The sequence below is a fragment of the Cheilinus undulatus genome, linkage group 20 (genome assembly GCF_018320785.1).
Source record: "Cheilinus undulatus linkage group 20, ASM1832078v1, whole genome shotgun sequence".
Classification (NCBI taxonomy): domain Eukaryota; kingdom Metazoa; phylum Chordata; class Actinopteri; order Labriformes; family Labridae; genus Cheilinus; species Cheilinus undulatus.
Window position 1 is genome coordinate 40,262,549 of NC_054884.1, and position 19,616 is coordinate 40,282,164.

Below are 19,616 nucleotides of genomic sequence, written 5' to 3' on the forward strand. Positions count from 1 at the left end.
GACCTGATTTTACTTTCTCCAAAAACTGCTCCATGACAAATTCAAACGCCTTTGTCTTGATTTGTGGCGTTTGTGGTTTTCTACCTGCTACAACACCATTCCTATGGTCTGCCTCTCCACCATACTTTATTTTACTGGTTACATTTCAGTGCTACTCGCACATATCCTTATATCCATTTCAATTCCTTGCTTATACAATATATTTTTCTGGTTTAACATCATGTCAAAGGCAAGGCAAGGCAAGTTTATTTGTATAGCACATTTCAGCAACGAGGCAATTCAAAGTGCTTCACACAGGTCATTAAAATACATTGACAAAGGGAAAAAGAAACACAATGAAAACATTTTAAACAAAGCATGTAAAAGGTGATTAGAAACAGTAAAAAGTTTTGTAAAACAGCAAAAAAAAAAAAAAAAAGCTACAGTGCAGAGTTGGAGCAAAAATGGAAAATTTGAAAGGTAAAAAGTTTTTTAGTCAAAGGCAGCAGTGAACAGGTGAGTCTTCAACCTTAATTTAAAAGAAGTTAAACACTCAGCAGACCTGTGTTCCAGATATACGGAGCATAGTAACTGAACGCTGATCCTCCATGTTTGGTACTGACTTTAGGGACATAGAGCAGACCTGTACCAGACGACCTGAGTGGTCTGGATGGTTCATACTGGACTAGAAGGTCTCTGATGTATTTTGGGCCTAAACCATTCAGAGCTTTATAAGCTAACAGGAGGATCTTAAAGTCTATTCTCTGAGAGACAGGGAGCCAGTGTAGAGACCTCAGGACAGGACTGATGTGGTCCACTCTCTTGGTCTTAGTGAGGACTCGAGCAGCAGCGTTCTGGATCAGCTGCAGCTGCCTGTTAGACTACTGTTACAGTAGTCAACTCGACTGAAGATAAATGCATGGACCAGTTTTTCAAGGTCCTGCTGTGACATTAGTCCTTTAATCCTAGAAGTATTCTTGAGGTGATAATAAGCTGACTTTGTAAATTGTTTTTATGTGGCTTTTGAAATTTAGGTCTGAATCCATGACAACACCCAGATTTCTGGCCTGGTCTGAGGTTTTTACCTGAAGTGACTGGAGCTGCATGCTGATTTTAAGAGAGTCCTCCTTGGGTCCAAAAACAACTACCTCAGTTTTTTCTCTGTTTAACTGGAGAAAATTATGGCACATCCATTTGGTAATTTGTTCAATGCATTTACCCAGTGCTTGTATGGGGCTATAGTCACCTGGGGACATTGAAATGTAGAGCTGTGTGTCATCTGCATATTTATGGTAATTTATTTTGTTGTTTTCTATGATCTGAGCAAGTGGAAGCATGTAGATGTTAAACAGAAGAGGCCCCAGGATGGAGCCTTGGGGGACTCCACATGTAATTTCGGTCTGCTCAGATTTAAAGTTACCTATTGACACAAAATAATCCCTGCCCTTTAAGTAGGATGCAAACCAATCAAGAACTGTGCCAGACAGTCCCACCCAGTTTTCCAGTCGTTCAAGTAGTATATTGTGGTCGACTATGTCAAAAGCAGCACTGAGGTCCAATAACACTAAGACTGAAGTTCTGCCATGATCTGTGTTTAAGCGAATGTCATTAAACACCTTGACCAGAGCGGTCTCAGTGCTGTGATGTGGTCTAAAACCTGACTGGAAGACATTAAAGCAGTTGTTCAGTGTTAGAAAGTAATTAAGCTGTTAAGCAAAGAGTTTGTTCTTGTCTGTCAAATACTTGTTATTGTTCATGCCACTCTCCACATCAGTACTTACATTACTCACGCTCTCTCTACACCTGTGTCTTAACTGCCACTGGTTATTGCCTCTGCATAAATTGAAGCAAACCTGCTCCTCACTTTGTCCAACACAAATTACAGGCTTAATTGTTTTATTCACACATTGCAGATATATAGCTTGATCTACCAACACTGTACTCTTACAAACAAATTTCTTCCATTTTCACATATAAATATGTTAACTCCATTTGCTGTAGTTTGAGATTATATGCCTGAAGCACAGTGACCTGCATACTTCATTTGTGACTCTTCTATATAATCATTCAATGAGACATACTGCTCTCCCACCAAGGAGATGAAGTCTTCACTCTGGGTTTCCATATATTTAACAACAGCTAATCTAATTTGACCATGACATGTCTGACTACCACTAACTGCCTTAGCTACAGCTCTAAAGAAACTATTACCATCCTCTACCACTTTCTCTGTCTTACAAACAGGACCTGAAGTCCCACACACTTTAGACTCTTCTACAAAGAGTCCTTGCTACTTCATTATATAACGGTGTAAAAGAAAACAAAGCCTTACTGACATTACTAACACCACAATCTGAATCTACAGCTTTGTTTGCTCTGAACTCTGACACTGTGATGCTTGGACCATCTCTCTTTACTTTGCAGTAGCCATAACATTTGGGCGTAATGTGTGCAACCAACTGTCTCATGATGGCTGTTGTGGTTTTCCAAAGAAATTGCTTGGTTTGTGTTGTAGCCAGAAATACTGCATTAAAACACGAGTCAGGAATCAGAACGAGTTGACAACAGCTTATTTCTGCAACTATATTCAAACCAACGACCACGAAAATATGTAAATATATTTACTCCCAGACAATCTGCTGCTGCTTGAATCTCTAAATCAGTCGTCCAGCTGCCAACATGATGCATTTTTGATTTACTCAGATATTCAGCCACACTAGAGTACAGGTATATCTGAAAAAATGAGAATATCATGAAAAAGTTCAATATTTTTGTCACTCATTTCAGAAAGGTAAACGCATATATTATATCGACTTATTACACATAGAGTGAAGTATTTCAAGCCTTTATTTCTTGAAATGTTGATGATTATGGCTTACAGATAATGAAAACCCAAGAACAGAGAATAAAGGTTTGGATTCAGTGGCGTGGAGTGTTGTAGCCAGAAATACTACATTAAAAGACGAGTCAGGAGTCAGAACGAGTTGAATGCACGTTTATTGCAATCAGGACAATGGTAGACAAGAGAGACCTGATCCTCTCTGATCGTAAGCTTTTTATATCTCTGAGCCTACAGTCATGGACCAAAGTATTGGCACCCCTGGAATTTTTCCAAAAAATACACCATTTCTCCCAGAAATTGTTGCAATTACAAATGTTTTTGGTGTACACATGTTGATTTCATTCATGTGTATTGGAACAACATGAAAAAAAAAAAACAAGAAAAAAGACAAATTGACAGAATTTTACACAAAACTCAAAAAATGGGCCGGACAAAATGATTGTTCCCCTTTTGAAACTGTGGGTAAATCATTTTATTTCCAGCATGTGATGCTCATTTAAACTCACATGTGGCAGTAACAGGTGCTGGCAATCTAGAAATCACACCTGAAGCCAGTTAGAATGTCTAAAAGTTGACTCAGCCTTTGTGTTGTGTGTCTGTGTGTGTCACACCAAGCATGGAGAAGAGGAAGAAGAGCCCAGAATTGTCTGAGGACTTAAGAAACAAAATTGTGGAAAAATATGAACAATCTCAAGGTTAAAGACCATCTCCAGAGATCTAGAAATTCCTTTGTCCACTGTATGTAATATAATCAAGAAGTTTATAACCATGGAGCTGTGGCTAATCTCCCTGGACGTGGACAGAAGAGAAAAACTGACAAAAGAATGCAACGCAGGATAGTTGGAATGGTGGATAAACATCCTCAGTCAACTTCCACACAAATTCAGGCTGTCCTGCAGACTCAGGGTGCAAAAGTGTCAGCTGGGACCATACGTGGTCATCTGAATGAGATGAAGCGCTATGGCAGGAGACCGAGGAGAACCCCACTGCTGACAAAGAGACATAAAAAAGCCAGACTGGAGTTTGCAAAAATGGACCTGAGTAAGCCTCAATCCTTCTGGGAGAACATTTTGTAGACAGATGAGACTAAGGTAGAGCTTTTTGGAAAAGCACGTCATTCTACTGTTTACAGAAAACAGAATGAGGCCTACAAAGAAAAGAACACAGTACCTACAGTCAAACATGGTGGAGCTTCAAGGATGTTTTGGGGTTGTTTTGCTGCCTCTGGCACTGGGTGCCCCGACTGTGTGCAAAGAATCATGAAATCTGAGACTATCAAAAGATTTTGGGCCACAATGTAGGGCCTAGTGTCAGAAAGCTGGGTCTGGGTCAGAGGTCATAGGTGTTCCAGCAGGACAATGACCCCAAACATACCTCAAAAAGCACCAAGAAATGGTTGGAGACAAAGCTGGAGAGTTCTGAAGTGGCCAGCAATGAGTCCAGATCTAAATCCCATTGAACACCTATGGAGAGATCTCAGAACTGCTGTTGAAGAAGCACCCTTCAAATCTGAGAGACCTGGAGCAGTTTGCAAAAGAAGAGTGGTCCAAAATTCAGTTGGGAGGTGTAAGAAGCTTGTTGATGGTTAGAGGCAACCAAATATTAAGTTGAGGGTGCCAATAATTTTGTCCAGCCCATTTTTTGAGTTTTGTGTAGAATTGTTCTGATACAGTCCTAAAGTTACTCCTGATGAGGCAGGAAGGCAAAAAAATAATTTCCAACCCTGTCATTCATACATGCATGCATAAAAAAAATAATTATAGCTATCAAAGAATCACATGAACATCATGATTCCTTTAAGTATGTCAGTGTGTGTCGTCATTGTCTGACCCCCAAAGCTGTAAACCTAGGAGAAACACTGGAGGTAGAGGGGAGAAAAGCATTAATGAGGGAGGTTCAGGCTCTTTTTCTCAGATTGGATGAGACGCTTTCTGCTCCTTTCATTTAGCACTACTTCATGGTTAAATCAGTCAGATTTAGTATTGCTTTAACTAAATCTAAGTTGGTGTGAAAAGATGAGGAGACCATTGCATAAACATCGTTCTCTTCTAACTATACTGGGTTAGGGAACCAGGAAGTAAAAACACCAGTATTTTAGTGATGGGAACGTCTGCTCCTTCCAGTCCCTAACAACTTTGTGTGCAGTACCATGTTGGTTTTATTAAATCAACCAAACACCATGGTGTTTAACCTGAGACTGATTTACTGCTTGGGTGTGCCTGTGGCACAGCAGTTCAGAGAACAGACAACCATTGTTTTCTATCATGTCATTAAGGTTAACAAAAGGAGGGAAAAAAGCTCTCTGGAGTCGGCCTCCATGATTCATAAAAGAGTCGGTACATGGAGATGGATCGATCATGAACCAAACATTACTACTCTCTCAGTGATCTGCTCAGCAACAAGAACCGGCTCCTTCTGCTCCATATTGGTTTTTTTAGGCTTGCACACTGAGTCCAAGTGTGTCTCATTTATTTTTTACTTTGCAGTATGCAAAAAAATCCTTGAAGTACATTACATTCACCAATGAAAAAAATCATTTAGACCTCTTGCCTTGTAACTGCATATGAAACTGATCTCGAAATTACAAGCTAAGCTAGCTAAGAACCTTAGTTATCGTACGATTACAGGGCCATGTTCTCTTTCTTGACATTATTAGATATGCTACAGGGAGGTACGTGAATGTTTACCATGACTGAATAAAAACAGGATTCAGGATTCATTTATGCTGAGGTCTTTATATGTTTGGATGGGTAAACAGGTCTGTCATGTGTGGTTGTTATTAGGTTTTCTGCTTTATGACATTTTGGAAACTGCCAAGAGGAAATGACCTAAATGCAGCTGCTGTCACACGAAGGTGTGTCAAGGGAGGGATTGACAGAAGCGAGTATAAATGAACTCAAAGAATCTCAGACTTCAAGCTTCGATCAGAAGTCACGAAGATTCACAAAGACTCACGAAGACTCACAAAGACTCACGAAGACTCACGAAGACTCACAAAGATTCACGAAGACTCACGAAGCCTCAGGTGAGCTGCAGAACTCCATCAGGTGAGGACAAACAGAGATGGAGGTAGAGGGGAGAAAAGCATTAATGATGGAGATTCAGGCTCTTTTTCTCAGATTGGATGAGACGCTTTCTGCTCCTTTTCATTTAGCACTACTTCATGGTTAAATCAGTCAGATTTAGTATTGCTTTAACTAAATCTAAGTTGGTGTGAAAAGATGAGGAGACCATTGCATAAACATCGTTCTCTTCTAACTATACTGGGTTAGGGAACCAGGAAGTAAAAACACCAGTATTTTAGTGATGGGAACGTCTGCTCCTTCCAGTCCCTAACAACTTTACGTGCAGTACCATGTTGGTTTTATTAAATCAACCAAACACCACGGTGTTTTAACCTGAGACTGGTTACTGCTTGGCTGTGCCTGTGGCACAGCAGTTCAGAGAACAGAAAATTGTTATTTTCTGTCTTGGCCTTAAGGTTAACAAAAGGAGGGAAAAAGCTCTCTGGAGTCGGCCTCCATGATTCATAAAAGAGTCGGTACATAGAGATGGATCGATCATGAACTAAACATTACTACTCTCTCAGTGATCTGCTCAGCAACAAGAACCGGCTCCTTCTGCTCCCTAACTGCTCTTTATTTGGGATCACTTTGGGCCTTTGGCCGACTCAGACTCATCACTGCTTTCTCTTCTACAGTCTGATCTTCATCAGCTCACTTCAGCACATACTCCACCATGAAGGTAGGTAGAGAGCTAACTGTTAGAGGCTGTTTTAGGATGATAGTACTGTAATATAAAACATAAATGTCTGAATAATTCTCTCCTTTGTTATATTCATGTAGAACCAAACATGTAGAGCTGCTGTCAGTGTGTTTGTTGGACTCTGTTGGTCTTTCTGGGATCTTTAAATAGATCTGCAGACCAACACAAACTTTAAAGATTAAAACTTTAATGTGATTCTGGGAACTTTATAGATGTTTGTTTTTTCTCTGTCCTGTCTCAGATAAACCAAAGATATATTTTTCTGTGTTTTCTTATTGACAGACCAGCAGGGTTTTGTGTTACCTTGACTGGTTGGACTGCTGAGTTCCTGCAGTCTTCCTCAGAAAATGACTGTAAAATAAAAATGTGAGCCTTTATTCCAGCTGGTTCCAGTCCTCCTCTGTCTCCTGGCTCCTCAGCTCATCAGCTGTTATCCCTTACTGCCGTTGGACTGCAGTCAGATCCATAAAGATAAGAGCCGACCCAGTGGAGTGTACACCATCTACCCCATCGGAGCCACATCTGCTGCCCAGGTAAGCCTCAGCCTCTCTGGGCTGCAGGTTAGAGCGGTGGTTCCCAGTCTTTAATCTTTCTGACCAGAAGCAGACAGAGCCGTGAACCCTTCTGAAATCTATGGTGCACCTTTAAGGGGGTCTCAGACCCCAGGGTGGGAACAAGTGGGTTACAGAAGAGCAATGCTGAGATTGAGTTGGCACTAGGGGACACACCTCACCCAAAGAGGGAAACCAGGGGACCCCCAGGGAGCCAGACCTGGGGTAGGGGGGATGGGGGACTAGAGGGATTCATGCACCTGTGGGCCTACAACCTGCAGGGTCCAGCTCTAGATCCAGAACCCCACTCCTGGAGAAAGGCTGGACACTGTCGTACTCTGGAGTTGCTCAGGGTGAGGGGTGCCGGATGGGTGTGGGGATTCTCACAAGCCCCCGGCTGGTAGCCTCTATGTTGGACTTTTCCCTGGTGGACCAGAGGGTCATCTCGTAGCGACTGCAGGTTGCAGAGGACAAGACTCTGACTGTTGTTGGTGCTCATGCACCAGCTTGAAGTACCCAGCCTTCTTGGAGTCTCACAGTGGGGTCCTGCAAGGGTGCCGCCTGGAGACTCCATCGTCCTTCTAACAGTCTTCAATGCCCATGTGGGAAATGATGGAGACACCTGGAGGGAGTGATTGAGGGGAACAGCCTGCCTAATCTGAACCCAAGTGGTGCTCTGGCATTGGACCTCTGTGTTAGTCATGGTCTGTCCAGAACAAACACCATGTTCTAACATAGGGATGCTCAGAAGTGGACCTGGGACCCTAAGCCATCATCTAGGACTGTTGATGGTCTAGGGTACCAGGCCACCAACTGAATATTTAACATTATTCAATATCTAACATGTTCATGAAAAATGGAACAATATTATCCTCTCTCTCCAATGGCTACATGTAGTTTAACAGCTTTTTATCCATCTGTAAAAAGTGCACCTCTTTGCTCTGGACCCTAGGGGGCATCGTCTGATTATTTACAGATAATTGAACACCAGTGGAAACCAGGCGGCAGACCCCAGCAGTACTGATCAGTGTGTTGATCCTAACTGTGCTTGTGTTTCCAGGTGTACTGTGACATGGACTCAGAGGGAGGAGGATGGACGGTGAGTGTCAGCTCAATCCTTCACACTTTAATCCAAGCTCTAATGAGCATTATGAAAGAGCAGTCAGATTCCCTAATCACCACTGCTCTCCTTTCATATCCTCTCACTCCCACCTTTCCTTGACCCTGAGACGTTTTTCACCAAGGTTAAGGAGAAGTGGAGAGGAAAGGACTCAGGAGGTCATTTTTTGGACTTTCTGAACAGACCCCTTGTCTTTTAGCTAGCTAACCTCCATCCTGTCCTCCAGGTGTTCCAGAGGAGGATGGATGGCTCGGTGAACTTCTACAGACCCTGGGATCAGTATAAGATGGGCTTTGGGAGCGCTGCTGGAGAGTACTGGCTCGGTAAGACAGAAAAACCAGGAAGTCCAGAGATGATTGATGACGCTGACATATCAAACTAGGACGTTTAGAATCTGACCTAATGAAGGGGAACTCATCCTCTCCTTCATGTTTCTGTGTTTGATTTCTCAGGTCTTGAAAATATTTTCCATCTGACTCTGAGGAGGAAGTTCGAGCTGCTGGTGGACATGGAGGACTTTGATGGAAACACGGCGTCTGCTCGTTACACCTCCTTCTCCATTGGCCCTGAGAAATACGGATACACCCTGCATGTTTCTGGATTCAAGGATGGAGGCGCCGGTGAGTCAGAAGTTCTCTTTGGTTTCAGGACGACCTGTGAGGATGTCTGTTCTTGTTTTTATAGTAATGAAGGAGAAGATGTGTTTACTGTTGGTGACTCTGATGGTTTGTTTGGTCTTCATGTCTGCAGTAATGTCTAAAATCCTGATGTTCTGGTGTTTCTCTAGGAGATGGTCTGGTCTATCACAATGGAATGAAGTTCTCCACCTTTGACAAAGACCAGGACAAGTTGTCTGGCAACTGTGCCAAAAAACACTTGGGGGCGTTCTGGTATAACGACTGTCATATCACCAATCCAAACGGGGTTTATCGCTGGGGGGCCGATAACACTCTTTATGCTGTAGGAGTGGAGTGGAAACATTGGAAAGGCCATGACTACTCTCTGAAGAGCATCAGCATGAAGATCCGTCCTGTTCAGTAGACCACCAGGACCAATCAGCTGATCATCAACATGATCTCTTTAGATGGTAAACACCAGCCTCTCTGATCATGTAGAAGGAGCTCCACAAGGAGACCAGAAGGTTTTCTAAATCCAGTCTGGTTGAGCTCTGAACACCTGTTGGTTCTTACCTGATGAGAATAAATGAGCAGAAACTGTCCATCTCTCTCCTGTCCTGATTCTTTAAGAGCAAAAAACTCAGAATGAACCCAGAATCAGCAACAACACTCTGATGTCTTTATCTAAGCTCAGAACAACACACACAGCTGGAAACCTCACTGCACCAACATTTACACACAAACACAGACACAACAGAAACCTCAGACACACCCCATAAAAATGTCTCTTTACAGCAGAAATAAACATGTTGATGCTTTACTAGAGCTATATCCCAGCTAACCACAGTACAGTGGAGGCAGCCATTGCTAACGGCTTTGAGTACAACTAAACCTCACCTGAAGGGCTTTTGAAAAGTTCAGAGTTCAGTTTTAGTCTGACAAATCCAGATGAGTCTGTGTTCAATGTCAGTCTGTTACTACCCGGGGAGGTTCATAGAGTGTGGGTCTTATCTGGATCTGAACGAGTCAATCAGCCAATCAGACGTCCTCTGGGGCGGGGCATACAGCTGGCACCGGGCTCGCCTTCACAAACGCCATCTACGTCCTGGTTCAAAAACCAAACAACACAAATAGAGCAGAAATGTCAGTGATCTGGTTTATTTCTCTTCTTCACATCAGACTTCGTTCTAATTTTCCCTGATCTTCTTGTGTTTAACCATCAACCAAAGAAACACATCAAAATGGCATGAACCGAACTGCCAAGAATTTTAACAATAAACTTTATAAAACAGAAACATGAATTTCTCATCATGAATTACCAAATGTCAAAGTATTTTACACCAATAAATGAAATATTTATCTTTTAAACCACTTCATTTCTTTACACCTCCCTTTTAAAAACATTTTCTTACTAATTGTAATGGATTAAATCATAAAACATGGAAATAAATAAAATAATTGTGTTTCTTTTTCCCTTTGTCAATGTATTTTAATGAACTGTGAAGCACTTTGAATTGCCTTGTTGCTGAAATGTGCTAAACAAATAAACTTGCCTTGCCCTAATCACTTCAGATTAGCTTCAAAATGAATTTTATACCAAAATGAATCATTTTAATGTCACTTAAAACCATTAAAGTGGGCTAATGACACCAAAACAAAGAGATTCATGGAACAAAAATAGGTGAAATGCCCTTTAAGGCTCACTGCACTGTCTGAGCTCAATCAATCAATCAAATATACTTTATTGTCCCACTCAGGGAAATTTGTCCTGGACTCAGGAGCTGCTCCATAGATGCCCCCACAGCCACAACGACACATCATCAGGCACAACAATACCAGCAAACAAATAACAATACTATACAAAATGAATGCATTCTAAAAATTCATTATAATAAAAACACTATACATATTGCACAATCTTCAGCCTCAAGAAGCATTGTTTAGGAGTTTGATGGAGGTTGGAACAAATGAATTCTTGAAACGGTTAAGTTTGCAGTGAGGGACGCTGTATCGTCTTCTCGAGGGTAGGAGGTCATATTCTGAGTGGAGAACGTGGGATGAATCGGTCACTATCCTCTGAGCTTGCCTAAGAACGGTTTGTTCATAAATAGACTGCAGGGCCGGATACTCGCTCTTCCCCATCACCTTCATGGCCGTGTGCACCAGACGAGCCAGTTTAGTTTTTAGTTTTGTAGTAAGGTTGCCATACCAAGATGACATCCTATATCTGACTAAGCTCTCTATTACTGCCTGGTAAAATAAAACCATGATGCTTTTGTCCACCCCAAATGCTCTCAGTCTGTACAGAAAATACATTCTTTGTTGTAAACGAGTACACAGACTTTCAGCATGCACATTCCAGCTCAAAGTGTCATCTAAAAAAACCCAAGATACTTGTATGAGCTGACCTGCTCAGTGGGTGAGTCATGTATGATGACAGGGCTGTGGTCCCCTACCGATCTAGGGTCTAGGACCATCTCCTTAGTTTTATTAACATTTAAAATCACACCATTGCACAAACTTTCCTATTTCAGAGAAATAGGCTGAGGGACCCATATCCAAACTTTGAGTACTGTCCAAGTGCTAGAGTCCCCGGTCAGTGACCAGGTGAAAGGCTACCTGGCTTCCATTCTGTCTTTTTTCACTGAGGTTTCTGGAAAGAACACAGCACTACCACTGCTGCAATGAAAGTAGTCAATGATGCCTTAGAGCACTGATCATCAACTGGTGGCCCGCGGGGCATACCGGGCCCCCCCAGAGCTTCCTTCCGGCCCCCTAAAAGATCACTGAATTGAGAAAAGGAGGGAAAGAAGATGTTGTGGTTTTAAGAGTATCCTTTGGCTTTAAATGTCTGCAGCTGTTGAATCCACCCAAAAACAATGAATATCCACAGAGTTTTAGAATGACTCAACATTTGATCTGTTTTACAGAAATTTACTGTCATAATTAGTAAGTTTTTCAAAAAAGAGTTAAGGTTGGCAGAGGTGCTGCAAAAATGACCAGATAAAGTGGTGAAAAGGGTTAGAGAGAAGCAAAAATGGGTGATAGGTGGCCAAATGGGTCATGGAGAGACAAAAAAAGGCAGATAATGTGGTGAAAAGATGTTAAAATGTGGCCAAAACTGGTAAAAGATAAGAAAAAGGGGCAAAAGGTATCAAAAATGGTTACAAATGACAAAAAATAGTGCAACAAAGTAATGAAAAGTGGCAAAAATAGAAGAAAATGGCAAAAATGGATAAGAGTGGCACAAAGGGGATTAAACATCTTTTTACATCCCTGGTTTTGGATCGTGGCTCTCTATAAAGTATTTTAAGACAATAAGGCTCTTTGGTAGGATACGGTTGAGTTCCCCTGGTCTAGACTGTCTTCAGACAGAGAAATATCAGTGGCAGGCAGAAATAAACTTTAGTTTGATTTAGACAGCATGGACAGCCTGAAAGAAGTGAAACTACACATTTTTAGATACACTGGCCAAAAACAAAGTGGCCACCTATAAAAGGTCACACACTCTAATATTTGGTTGGACCGCCTTTAGCTTTGATTACAGCACGCATTCGCTGTGGCATTGTTTGGATAAGCTTCTGCAATGTCACAAGATTTCTTTCCATCCAGTGTTGCATTAATTTTAATATTGATGATGGGAGAGTCTGACCACTGCGCAAAGCCTTCTCCAGCACATCCCAAAGATTCTCAGTGGGGTTAAGGTCTGGACTCTGTGGTGGCCAATCCATGTGTGAAAATGATGTCTCATGCTCCCTGAACCACTCTTTCACTATTTGAGCCCGATGAATCCTGGCATTGTCATCTTGGAATATGGCCGTGCCATTAGGGAAGAAGAAATCCATTGATGGAATAACCTGGTCATTCAGTGTATTCAGGTAGTCAGCTGACCTCAGTCTGTTTAAGAAGGGTTGCTGCAGTTGGTCAGGTCTAGGTTCAGCAACATTATGTGCCCAGAGAATGAGGTCAGCTGACTACCTGAATACAAAAATATAATATATATAAAAAATAAAAATATAATTGTTTAATTTTATGGCAATTTGGATTTTTAAAAATTTCAGTAAAAAGTGAAATGAACACTTCAGTTCCAAAAAGTTCAAATTTTCTGGCTGTAATTTGTGTTTTCAGGCTTTAAGGGGTTGAAAAGTGGCATAAGCAGTTAAAGTGGCTAAAAGCAGTAAAAAGGGGTAAGCAGCAAATATTAAGAAAGAAAAAAGTGAAAAATGGTAAAAGGTAGGGATGTCCGATATTATTGGCCTCCCAATATTATCGGCCGATAATAGCATAAAAATGTATTATCGGAAATTATTGGATTTTCATTTAAAAACATAAATAAATTAATTCTTTCAAAAAACTTTTACCCTGAGTTTAGATCAGCCAACATTTTTACTCCTTTGTTTACGATTACTAGTGCTACTCTAGTCTGGACTGAAGCTGTTTGCCTTCAATGTTTTTGTTGTAGTTTTGCCATTTGTGAAGAAGTCAAAACTAAGTATTTTGCCCTAGTTGTAGTGGCCGGGTATTGTCAGGATTATCTCAGGGAGAGCATGATCCAAGCTGTTGTTTGAAGCATGTAAAAAAATAAGAAAAAAAGAAGCATTTGTCTTTTATAATAAATATGGCAGTGCCATGTTGGCACTTTTCTCAATGACTTAAGTTGAAGTTGTTTCGCATTTTTGCACAGGGAAATCAAATGTTTGCATTTGAAAGCCTTGTTGTTACATTTATGAATGCATCCAGTGGGGCATCACAATAAAGTGACTAAATTAGGCATAATGTATTAATTTCACAACAGGGCATATATGATGGTGTTACCTTACATCAGTGTTGGTGGAAAAAACTCTGCATATTAAGAGGAATTAAGAGTTGGACAAAATCGGTTATCGGTTATTGGTTAAAAAGCCAATATCGGACATCCCTAGTAAAAGCTGTTAAAAATGGGCACAAATTGGTCAAAATAAGCAAAAGTGGGATCAACATGGCAGCCTGTGCTTTAAGAAAGGAAAACTGTGGTAAAATGGGTAGAAAATAAAGTCCATTTGTTGTGTTGCTGGGGGATCAATAAAGTCCAGTAAATATTTAGAATCCTAAAGTACACAGTCTCAGGACTAGCAGTGAGTCAATCATCTGTTAATGTTTAATAAGGTCAAATTTAATGTCAATGCATTGTGGACCCTATAAAAGTCTGGACTGTAGATCTTCATCAGATCACTCTGACAGAAGCATCACCATGAAGGTAAGAATGTTAGAACTTTACAGCAGGGCTGTCAGACTCAATCACAGCAGGGACCGGATTCTGGATTCAGGTCTAACCTGAGGGCCTAACAGGGTCAACATTTAACCAGAAACTGTCAAACTCATTTCACCAGTGATAAAATATGAAACAAAACCTAGCACTGATGATAAATGATTTTGACATTTAAAAAGTTAAAAAGATCAGTTTAAAGGCTCACAATCTGAGAAAGTACATTTATTAGTTCAAAAAGGTCAAAACATGAAACTGAAAAATAATGTTTTTTAAAGGCAAATATATTTCAATCAGGAGAGACCAGTGACTGATTTAAAGAGAACATTTTATTTTACATGTGAGATAATGAATAAATATTAACATAGATGTGATATTGAATTATTGTCAGTCTCTTTGGCACTTGAACTCCACATGGACATAGCGTGATCGAAGGGTGTCTGCCCTGAGCGGCGGAAAGATCTATCCTCGTGGAGTCCAGACACTGGTGGTGATGGCTGAACAAGTCATCTTAGTCCATAGTTGATGGACTTGTAGACTTGGCGGTGCTGGGGAGGTGGAGGGTCGCTCGGAACCACGCCATGAATGAACTGATGGAGGAGAAAGCCAGATTATAAAGGGGCGGCAGAGATTTGATAGGCCAACAGTGAGGAAGAGGATAGGTGTGACCAGGTGATGTGAACAGCTGATTATGATGTGACAGAGCAGAAGGAGGGAGTGCATGAAATAGTGCAGGTAGAAGCTACTAAACCTGCATGGAGAATATGGTCTTCCTGACTGAACTTACGCTATAATCTTCATCAGAAAGAAAGTCAAAATCATGAGTTTAAAAGGTCAAAATACGAAATATATTTTAATCATGGAATTAAAAGTCAAAATATGTCTCAGAATTTTAAATTGTGAGTCTAAAAGGTCAAACTCTGGGATTATGAAGTCAAAGTTTGGAGTTGAAAATATGAGGTGAGATAGAAAAAAAAGGTTTAAAAATGTCAAAATATCACTTAAAAATCAGAATTATCAATCTTAAAACTCAAAATATTATATGAGAAGTCAGAATCATGAGTTGAAACGCTCAAAGTATGAAATAAAAAGTCAAAATCCTGAGTTTGAGTCCTGATTGTATGATGCTAAATTGAAAATGTGAATTTTCCACATTCCTGACTTCTTATCTAAATATTTTTACTCCTGACTTTTTCAGATTTTATGACTTAACAAGGAAATCTTAAATCATCAGGATAAGTTGACATTTTATACTTGATGAAATCTGCAGACCTCAGACTTATGGACAAGTCAGAACAGAAAAATGAGATCATCATGCGGGCCGGATTTAACTGTTCCACGGTCGGATTTGGCCCCGGGCCTTGAGTTTGACACCCGTGTCCTGTAGTATCATAGATCAGAAACAGGTCCAGGAACGTTCACAGTCCAGGATTTTATGAAGGTTCATGTTTCATTGGAGCCGCTGACTACAGCTCTCTCTGCTTTCTACAACCAACTTCATATTGTCAGAAATACTCCTCCTGTGGCTGTCATTTCTAAAACCTATGGGCTATTTTTCTCTTCATTTTCCTCTCACTTGTTTTCCCTCCATGATGGCGTTAGCCGAGGCTGGAGACGTTCTGGTTTCTAGTTGTCTGTCCGTCTGTCCATCCGTATGTTTGAGCCCTTCATGATCATCAAATCTCTAAAACATTCTCATTATTTTCAGCTCATTTTCTAAAAATCACACTCTCTGATTTTTCTCTTCATATCAAACTTTCCGTGTGCTCCAAACATTTTTTGCTCTTAGATTTGTTGATGAAGCCACCAATAGTAAAAAGGTAGAGGATGGACCAATCATGTTAGCTCTGCCTGTTGTTGCTATGCTGATCTCACCAGGAAAGTCCCAACATTCTATCACACACACACACAAACACACACACACACCCACACACACACACACACACACCCCCACACCCACACACACACACCCACACACAAACACACACACACACACACACACAAACACACCCACCCACACACACACACACACACACCCACACACACACACACCCACCCCCCCCCCCACACACACACACACACACACACACCCACCCCCCCCCACACACACACACGGTGAAATGTTAAAGCCAAAAATCATCATTGAACTTTAAAAGTAGTTATCAGAAGTATTGATTGATTATTAAAGGGGAGATGCAGACTGAAATCTCTGCAGGCTAATAGCACAACTATCATCAGGTTACTCTAACAACTTTAAAAAATCTGAAATGTCCCTTTAAGCTGGAGAAAGTTCATAAACATGGTGATAGTTTTCTCCAAGCTTACTCTGGCTGAGTGAAGAACAGTGTAAGCTCATAAATGCTAACCTTGTGAGGCACTAACGTGGCGTTAATAACCTCTGAGACCGTTTAAACGCCAGAATTCCTTCCAACGTCAGAGCGAGGGATTGTTGACTTCTCGCTGAATGAAAATGAAAATGTGAACCTTTGTTCCAGCTGCTTCCAGTCCTCATCTTTCTCCTGGCTCCTCAGCTGATCAGCTGTTTGCCCTTCATGCCGTTCGACTGTAATGACATCTATAAAGATACCAACTACACCCGGCCCAGCGGCGTGTACACCATCTACCCCATCGGATCCACGTCTGCTGTCCAGGTAGGCCTCAGCCTCTCTGGGTTGTGGAAATGTTTGTAGAAACGAGTCATCTCTGACAGAAATCTCATCATCATCATCCCTCTGATAGAGCAGATATTCACCAGCAGTCATCACTGATGTTTTCATACGCTTGTGTTTCCAGGTGTTCTGTGACATGGACTCCCAGGGAGGCCGATGGACAGTGAGTGTTTGAAAGCTGCTGGAAATCCTAAAGTCATCTGACAGGCTCTGTGAGGGCGGAAAATGACAGGAAATCAAGGAAATATGGCTGTAACACACTCCTGGTGCCTTGTCATCCACCTACTTTGAATGTGCCAAAATTATTTAACATATCGTCTCAACAATTGAGAAAAATATGATTTTTTTGTTTTTTTAAAGATTTATTTTTGGGCTTTTTTGTGCCTTTATTAGATAGGGGAGGACAGTGGATAGAGTCAGAAACAGGGTCAAGAGTGGGAGTGAGACATGTGGTAAAGGGCCTCAGGCCGGATTGGAACCCAGGCCGCCGTACATGGGGAGCTCCTTTAACCACTAGGCCATCTGCTCCCCAAATATGAAAAAATTTGACAAAATTAACAAAGAAAATCATGAAAAAATGTGGCAAAATAAAGACATACAAGAAAAACCGGGAAACAAGTTTAAAAAATCATTTAAAAATGTGGCAAAAATTAAGAAAAACATTTTAAAAAATTGGCAAAATTAATAAAAACATGAAAAAGTGGCAAAAATTAAGTAAAAAAACATGAAAAAATGTGACACAATTAAGTTAAAAAATATAATGACAAAATGTGGCAAAATTAAGAAAAATATTTTAAAAAAATTGGCAAAATTAATAAAAACATGAAAAAGTGGCAAAAATTAAGTAAAAAACATGGAAAAATGTGACACAATCAAGTTAAAAAAATAATGACAAAATTTAAAACATTTTGGCAAAATTAAGATAATCATGAAAAAATGTGGCAAAATTGGGTTGAAAATGATAAAAGAAAAGGTGCCTAAAATAAGTTAAAAGTGATGAAAAGGGGGCGTAAAATAAAGTAACTGTTAGCCAGGATGCTAACACCAATGCTAACAATCCAACACACAGATATGACTATCATCAATAAATCACACCTGGGGAGGGCCCATTGTTGGGGGGGCAGGGGGCTCCAGGGGCCCAGTGGATTCTGTATCAGGCCTGGTTACAGTACTTGTCACTGAGCTGTAGTAATAACGTATGGCTGTAAATCCTCTAGACCTGCCTTACCACACCATTTCAGATCCACAGATCACTTCTAAACTTAGAAACAAGAGAATTTAGTCCAGGTGGGATTTTAGATGTGACAGAGCATCATCAGTGATCCAGTTCTCTGATCAGTATGACCATCATGAACTCTAAAAAGGGGTCATTTTTACCCTCTGGCAGGTTAAGGTCTACAGAGACCCCCAGTGGTTCTCATCTCAGAGACCAACCACAGCAGCACTGCTAGCAACAGTCAATGTAATCCACTGACAGTCATTTACCAGCTAACTAACCTCCATCCTGTCCTCCAGGTGTTCCAGAGGAGGATGGATGGCTCGGTGAACTTCTACAGACCCTGGGATCAGTATAAGATGGGCTTTGGGAGCGCTGCTGGAGAGTACTGGCTCGGTAAGACAGAAAAACCAGGAAGTCCAGAGATGATTGATGATGCTGACATATCAAACTAGGACGTTTAGAATCTGACCTAATGAAGGGGAACTCATCCTCTCCTTCATGTTTCTGTGTTTGATTTCTCAGGTCTTGAAAATATTTTCCATCTGACTCTGAGGAAGAGGTCCGAGCTGCTGGTGGACATGGAGGACTTTGATGGAAACACGGCGTCTGCTCGTTACACCTCCTTCTCCATCGACTCTGAGACAGACGGATACACCCTGCATGTTTCTGGATTCAAGGATGGAGGCGCCGGTGAGTCAGAAGTTCTCTTTGGTTTCAGGACGACCTGTGAGGACGTCTGTTCTTGTTTTTATAGTAATGAAGGAGAAGATGTGTTTACTGTTGGTGACTCTGATGGTTTGTTTGGTCTTCATGTCTGCAGTAATGTCTAAAATCCTGATGTTCTGGTGTTTCTCTAGGAGATGGTCTGGTCTATCACAATGGAATGAAGTTCTCCACCTTTGACAAAGACCAGGACTCATGGCCTAACAACTGTGCCAAATCATTCTTGGGGGCGTTCTGGTACAACGACTGTCATATCACCAATCCAAACGGGGTTTATCGCTGGGGGGCCGATAACACTCTTTATGCTGTAGGAGTGGAGTGGAAACATTGGAAAGGCCATGACTACTCCCTGAAGAGCATCAGCATGAAGATCCGTCCTGTTCAGTAGACCACCAGGACCAATCAGCTGATCATCAACATGATCTCTTTAGATGGTAAACACCAGCCTCTCTGATCATGTAGAAGGAGCTCCACAAGGAGACCAGAAGGTTTTCTAAATCCAGTCTGGTTGAGCTCTGAACACCTGTTGGTTCTTACCTGATGAGAATAAATGAGCAGAAACTGTCCATCTCTCTCCTGTCCTGATTCTTTAAGAGCAAAAAACTCAGAATGAACCCAGAATCAGCAACAACACTCTGATGTCTTTATCTAAGCTCAGAACAACACACACAGCTGGAAACCTCACTGCACCAACATTTACACACAAACACAGACACAACAGAAACCTCAGACACACCCCATAAAAATGTCTCTTTACAGCAGAAATAAACATGTTGATGCTTTACTAGAGCTATATCCCAGCTAACCACAGTACAGTGGAGGCAGCCATTGCTAACGGCTTTGAGTACAACTAAACCTCACCTGAAGGGCTTTTGAAAAGTTCAGA

The 19,616-nt window shown here is 41.2% G+C and overlaps 2 protein-coding genes across 3 annotated transcripts in view; both read left to right on the plus strand.

Moving 5' to 3' along the window:
- Positions 1 to 19,296, plus strand: part of LOC121528892 (microfibril-associated glycoprotein 4-like) — a 22,878-nt gene extending 3,582 nt beyond the window's left edge. Inside the window, exons 1-6 of one of the 2 annotated variants that reach the window (XM_041816536.1) lie at positions 13,991 to 14,110; positions 16,615 to 16,770; positions 16,913 to 16,951; positions 18,304 to 18,400; positions 18,530 to 18,697; positions 18,865 to 19,296. In XM_041816536.1, the coding sequence (XP_041672470.1) occupies positions 14,030 to 14,110; positions 16,615 to 16,770; positions 16,913 to 16,951; positions 18,304 to 18,400; positions 18,530 to 18,697; positions 18,865 to 19,118 (795 nt within the window). In that variant the 5' untranslated portion in view covers positions 13,991 to 14,029 and the 3' untranslated portion in view covers positions 19,119 to 19,296. Of the gene's footprint in view, positions 1 to 13,990; positions 14,111 to 16,614; positions 16,771 to 16,912; positions 16,952 to 18,303; positions 18,401 to 18,529; positions 18,698 to 18,864 lie in introns of those variants that run through there. The other variant, XM_041816537.1, reaches the window with a different exon arrangement.
- On the plus strand, positions 5,816 to 9,476 carry LOC121528893 (microfibril-associated glycoprotein 4-like). The gene is made up of 7 exons (XM_041816538.1): positions 5,816 to 5,868; positions 6,522 to 6,565; positions 6,970 to 7,119; positions 8,198 to 8,236; positions 8,484 to 8,580; positions 8,710 to 8,877; positions 9,045 to 9,476. The coding sequence occupies exons 2-7, from the start codon at positions 6,560 to 6,562 to the stop codon at positions 9,296 to 9,298; spliced, it is 714 nt and encodes a 237-aa protein (XP_041672472.1). The 5' UTR covers positions 5,816 to 5,868; positions 6,522 to 6,559; the 3' UTR covers positions 9,299 to 9,476.
- Positions 19,297 to 19,616: the final 320 nt, after the last annotated feature.

Bases quoted from the DNA above. Each gene is read 5' to 3' on its own strand.
- LOC121528893 (XM_041816538.1), top strand. The intron at 7,120-8,197 runs GTAAGCCTCAGC...TTGTGTTTCCAG, and splicing joins GAGCCACATCTGCTGCCCAG to GTGTACTGTGACATGGACTC. The intron at 8,237-8,483 runs GTGAGTGTCAGC...CCTGTCCTCCAG, and splicing joins CAGAGGGAGGAGGATGGACG to GTGTTCCAGAGGAGGATGGA.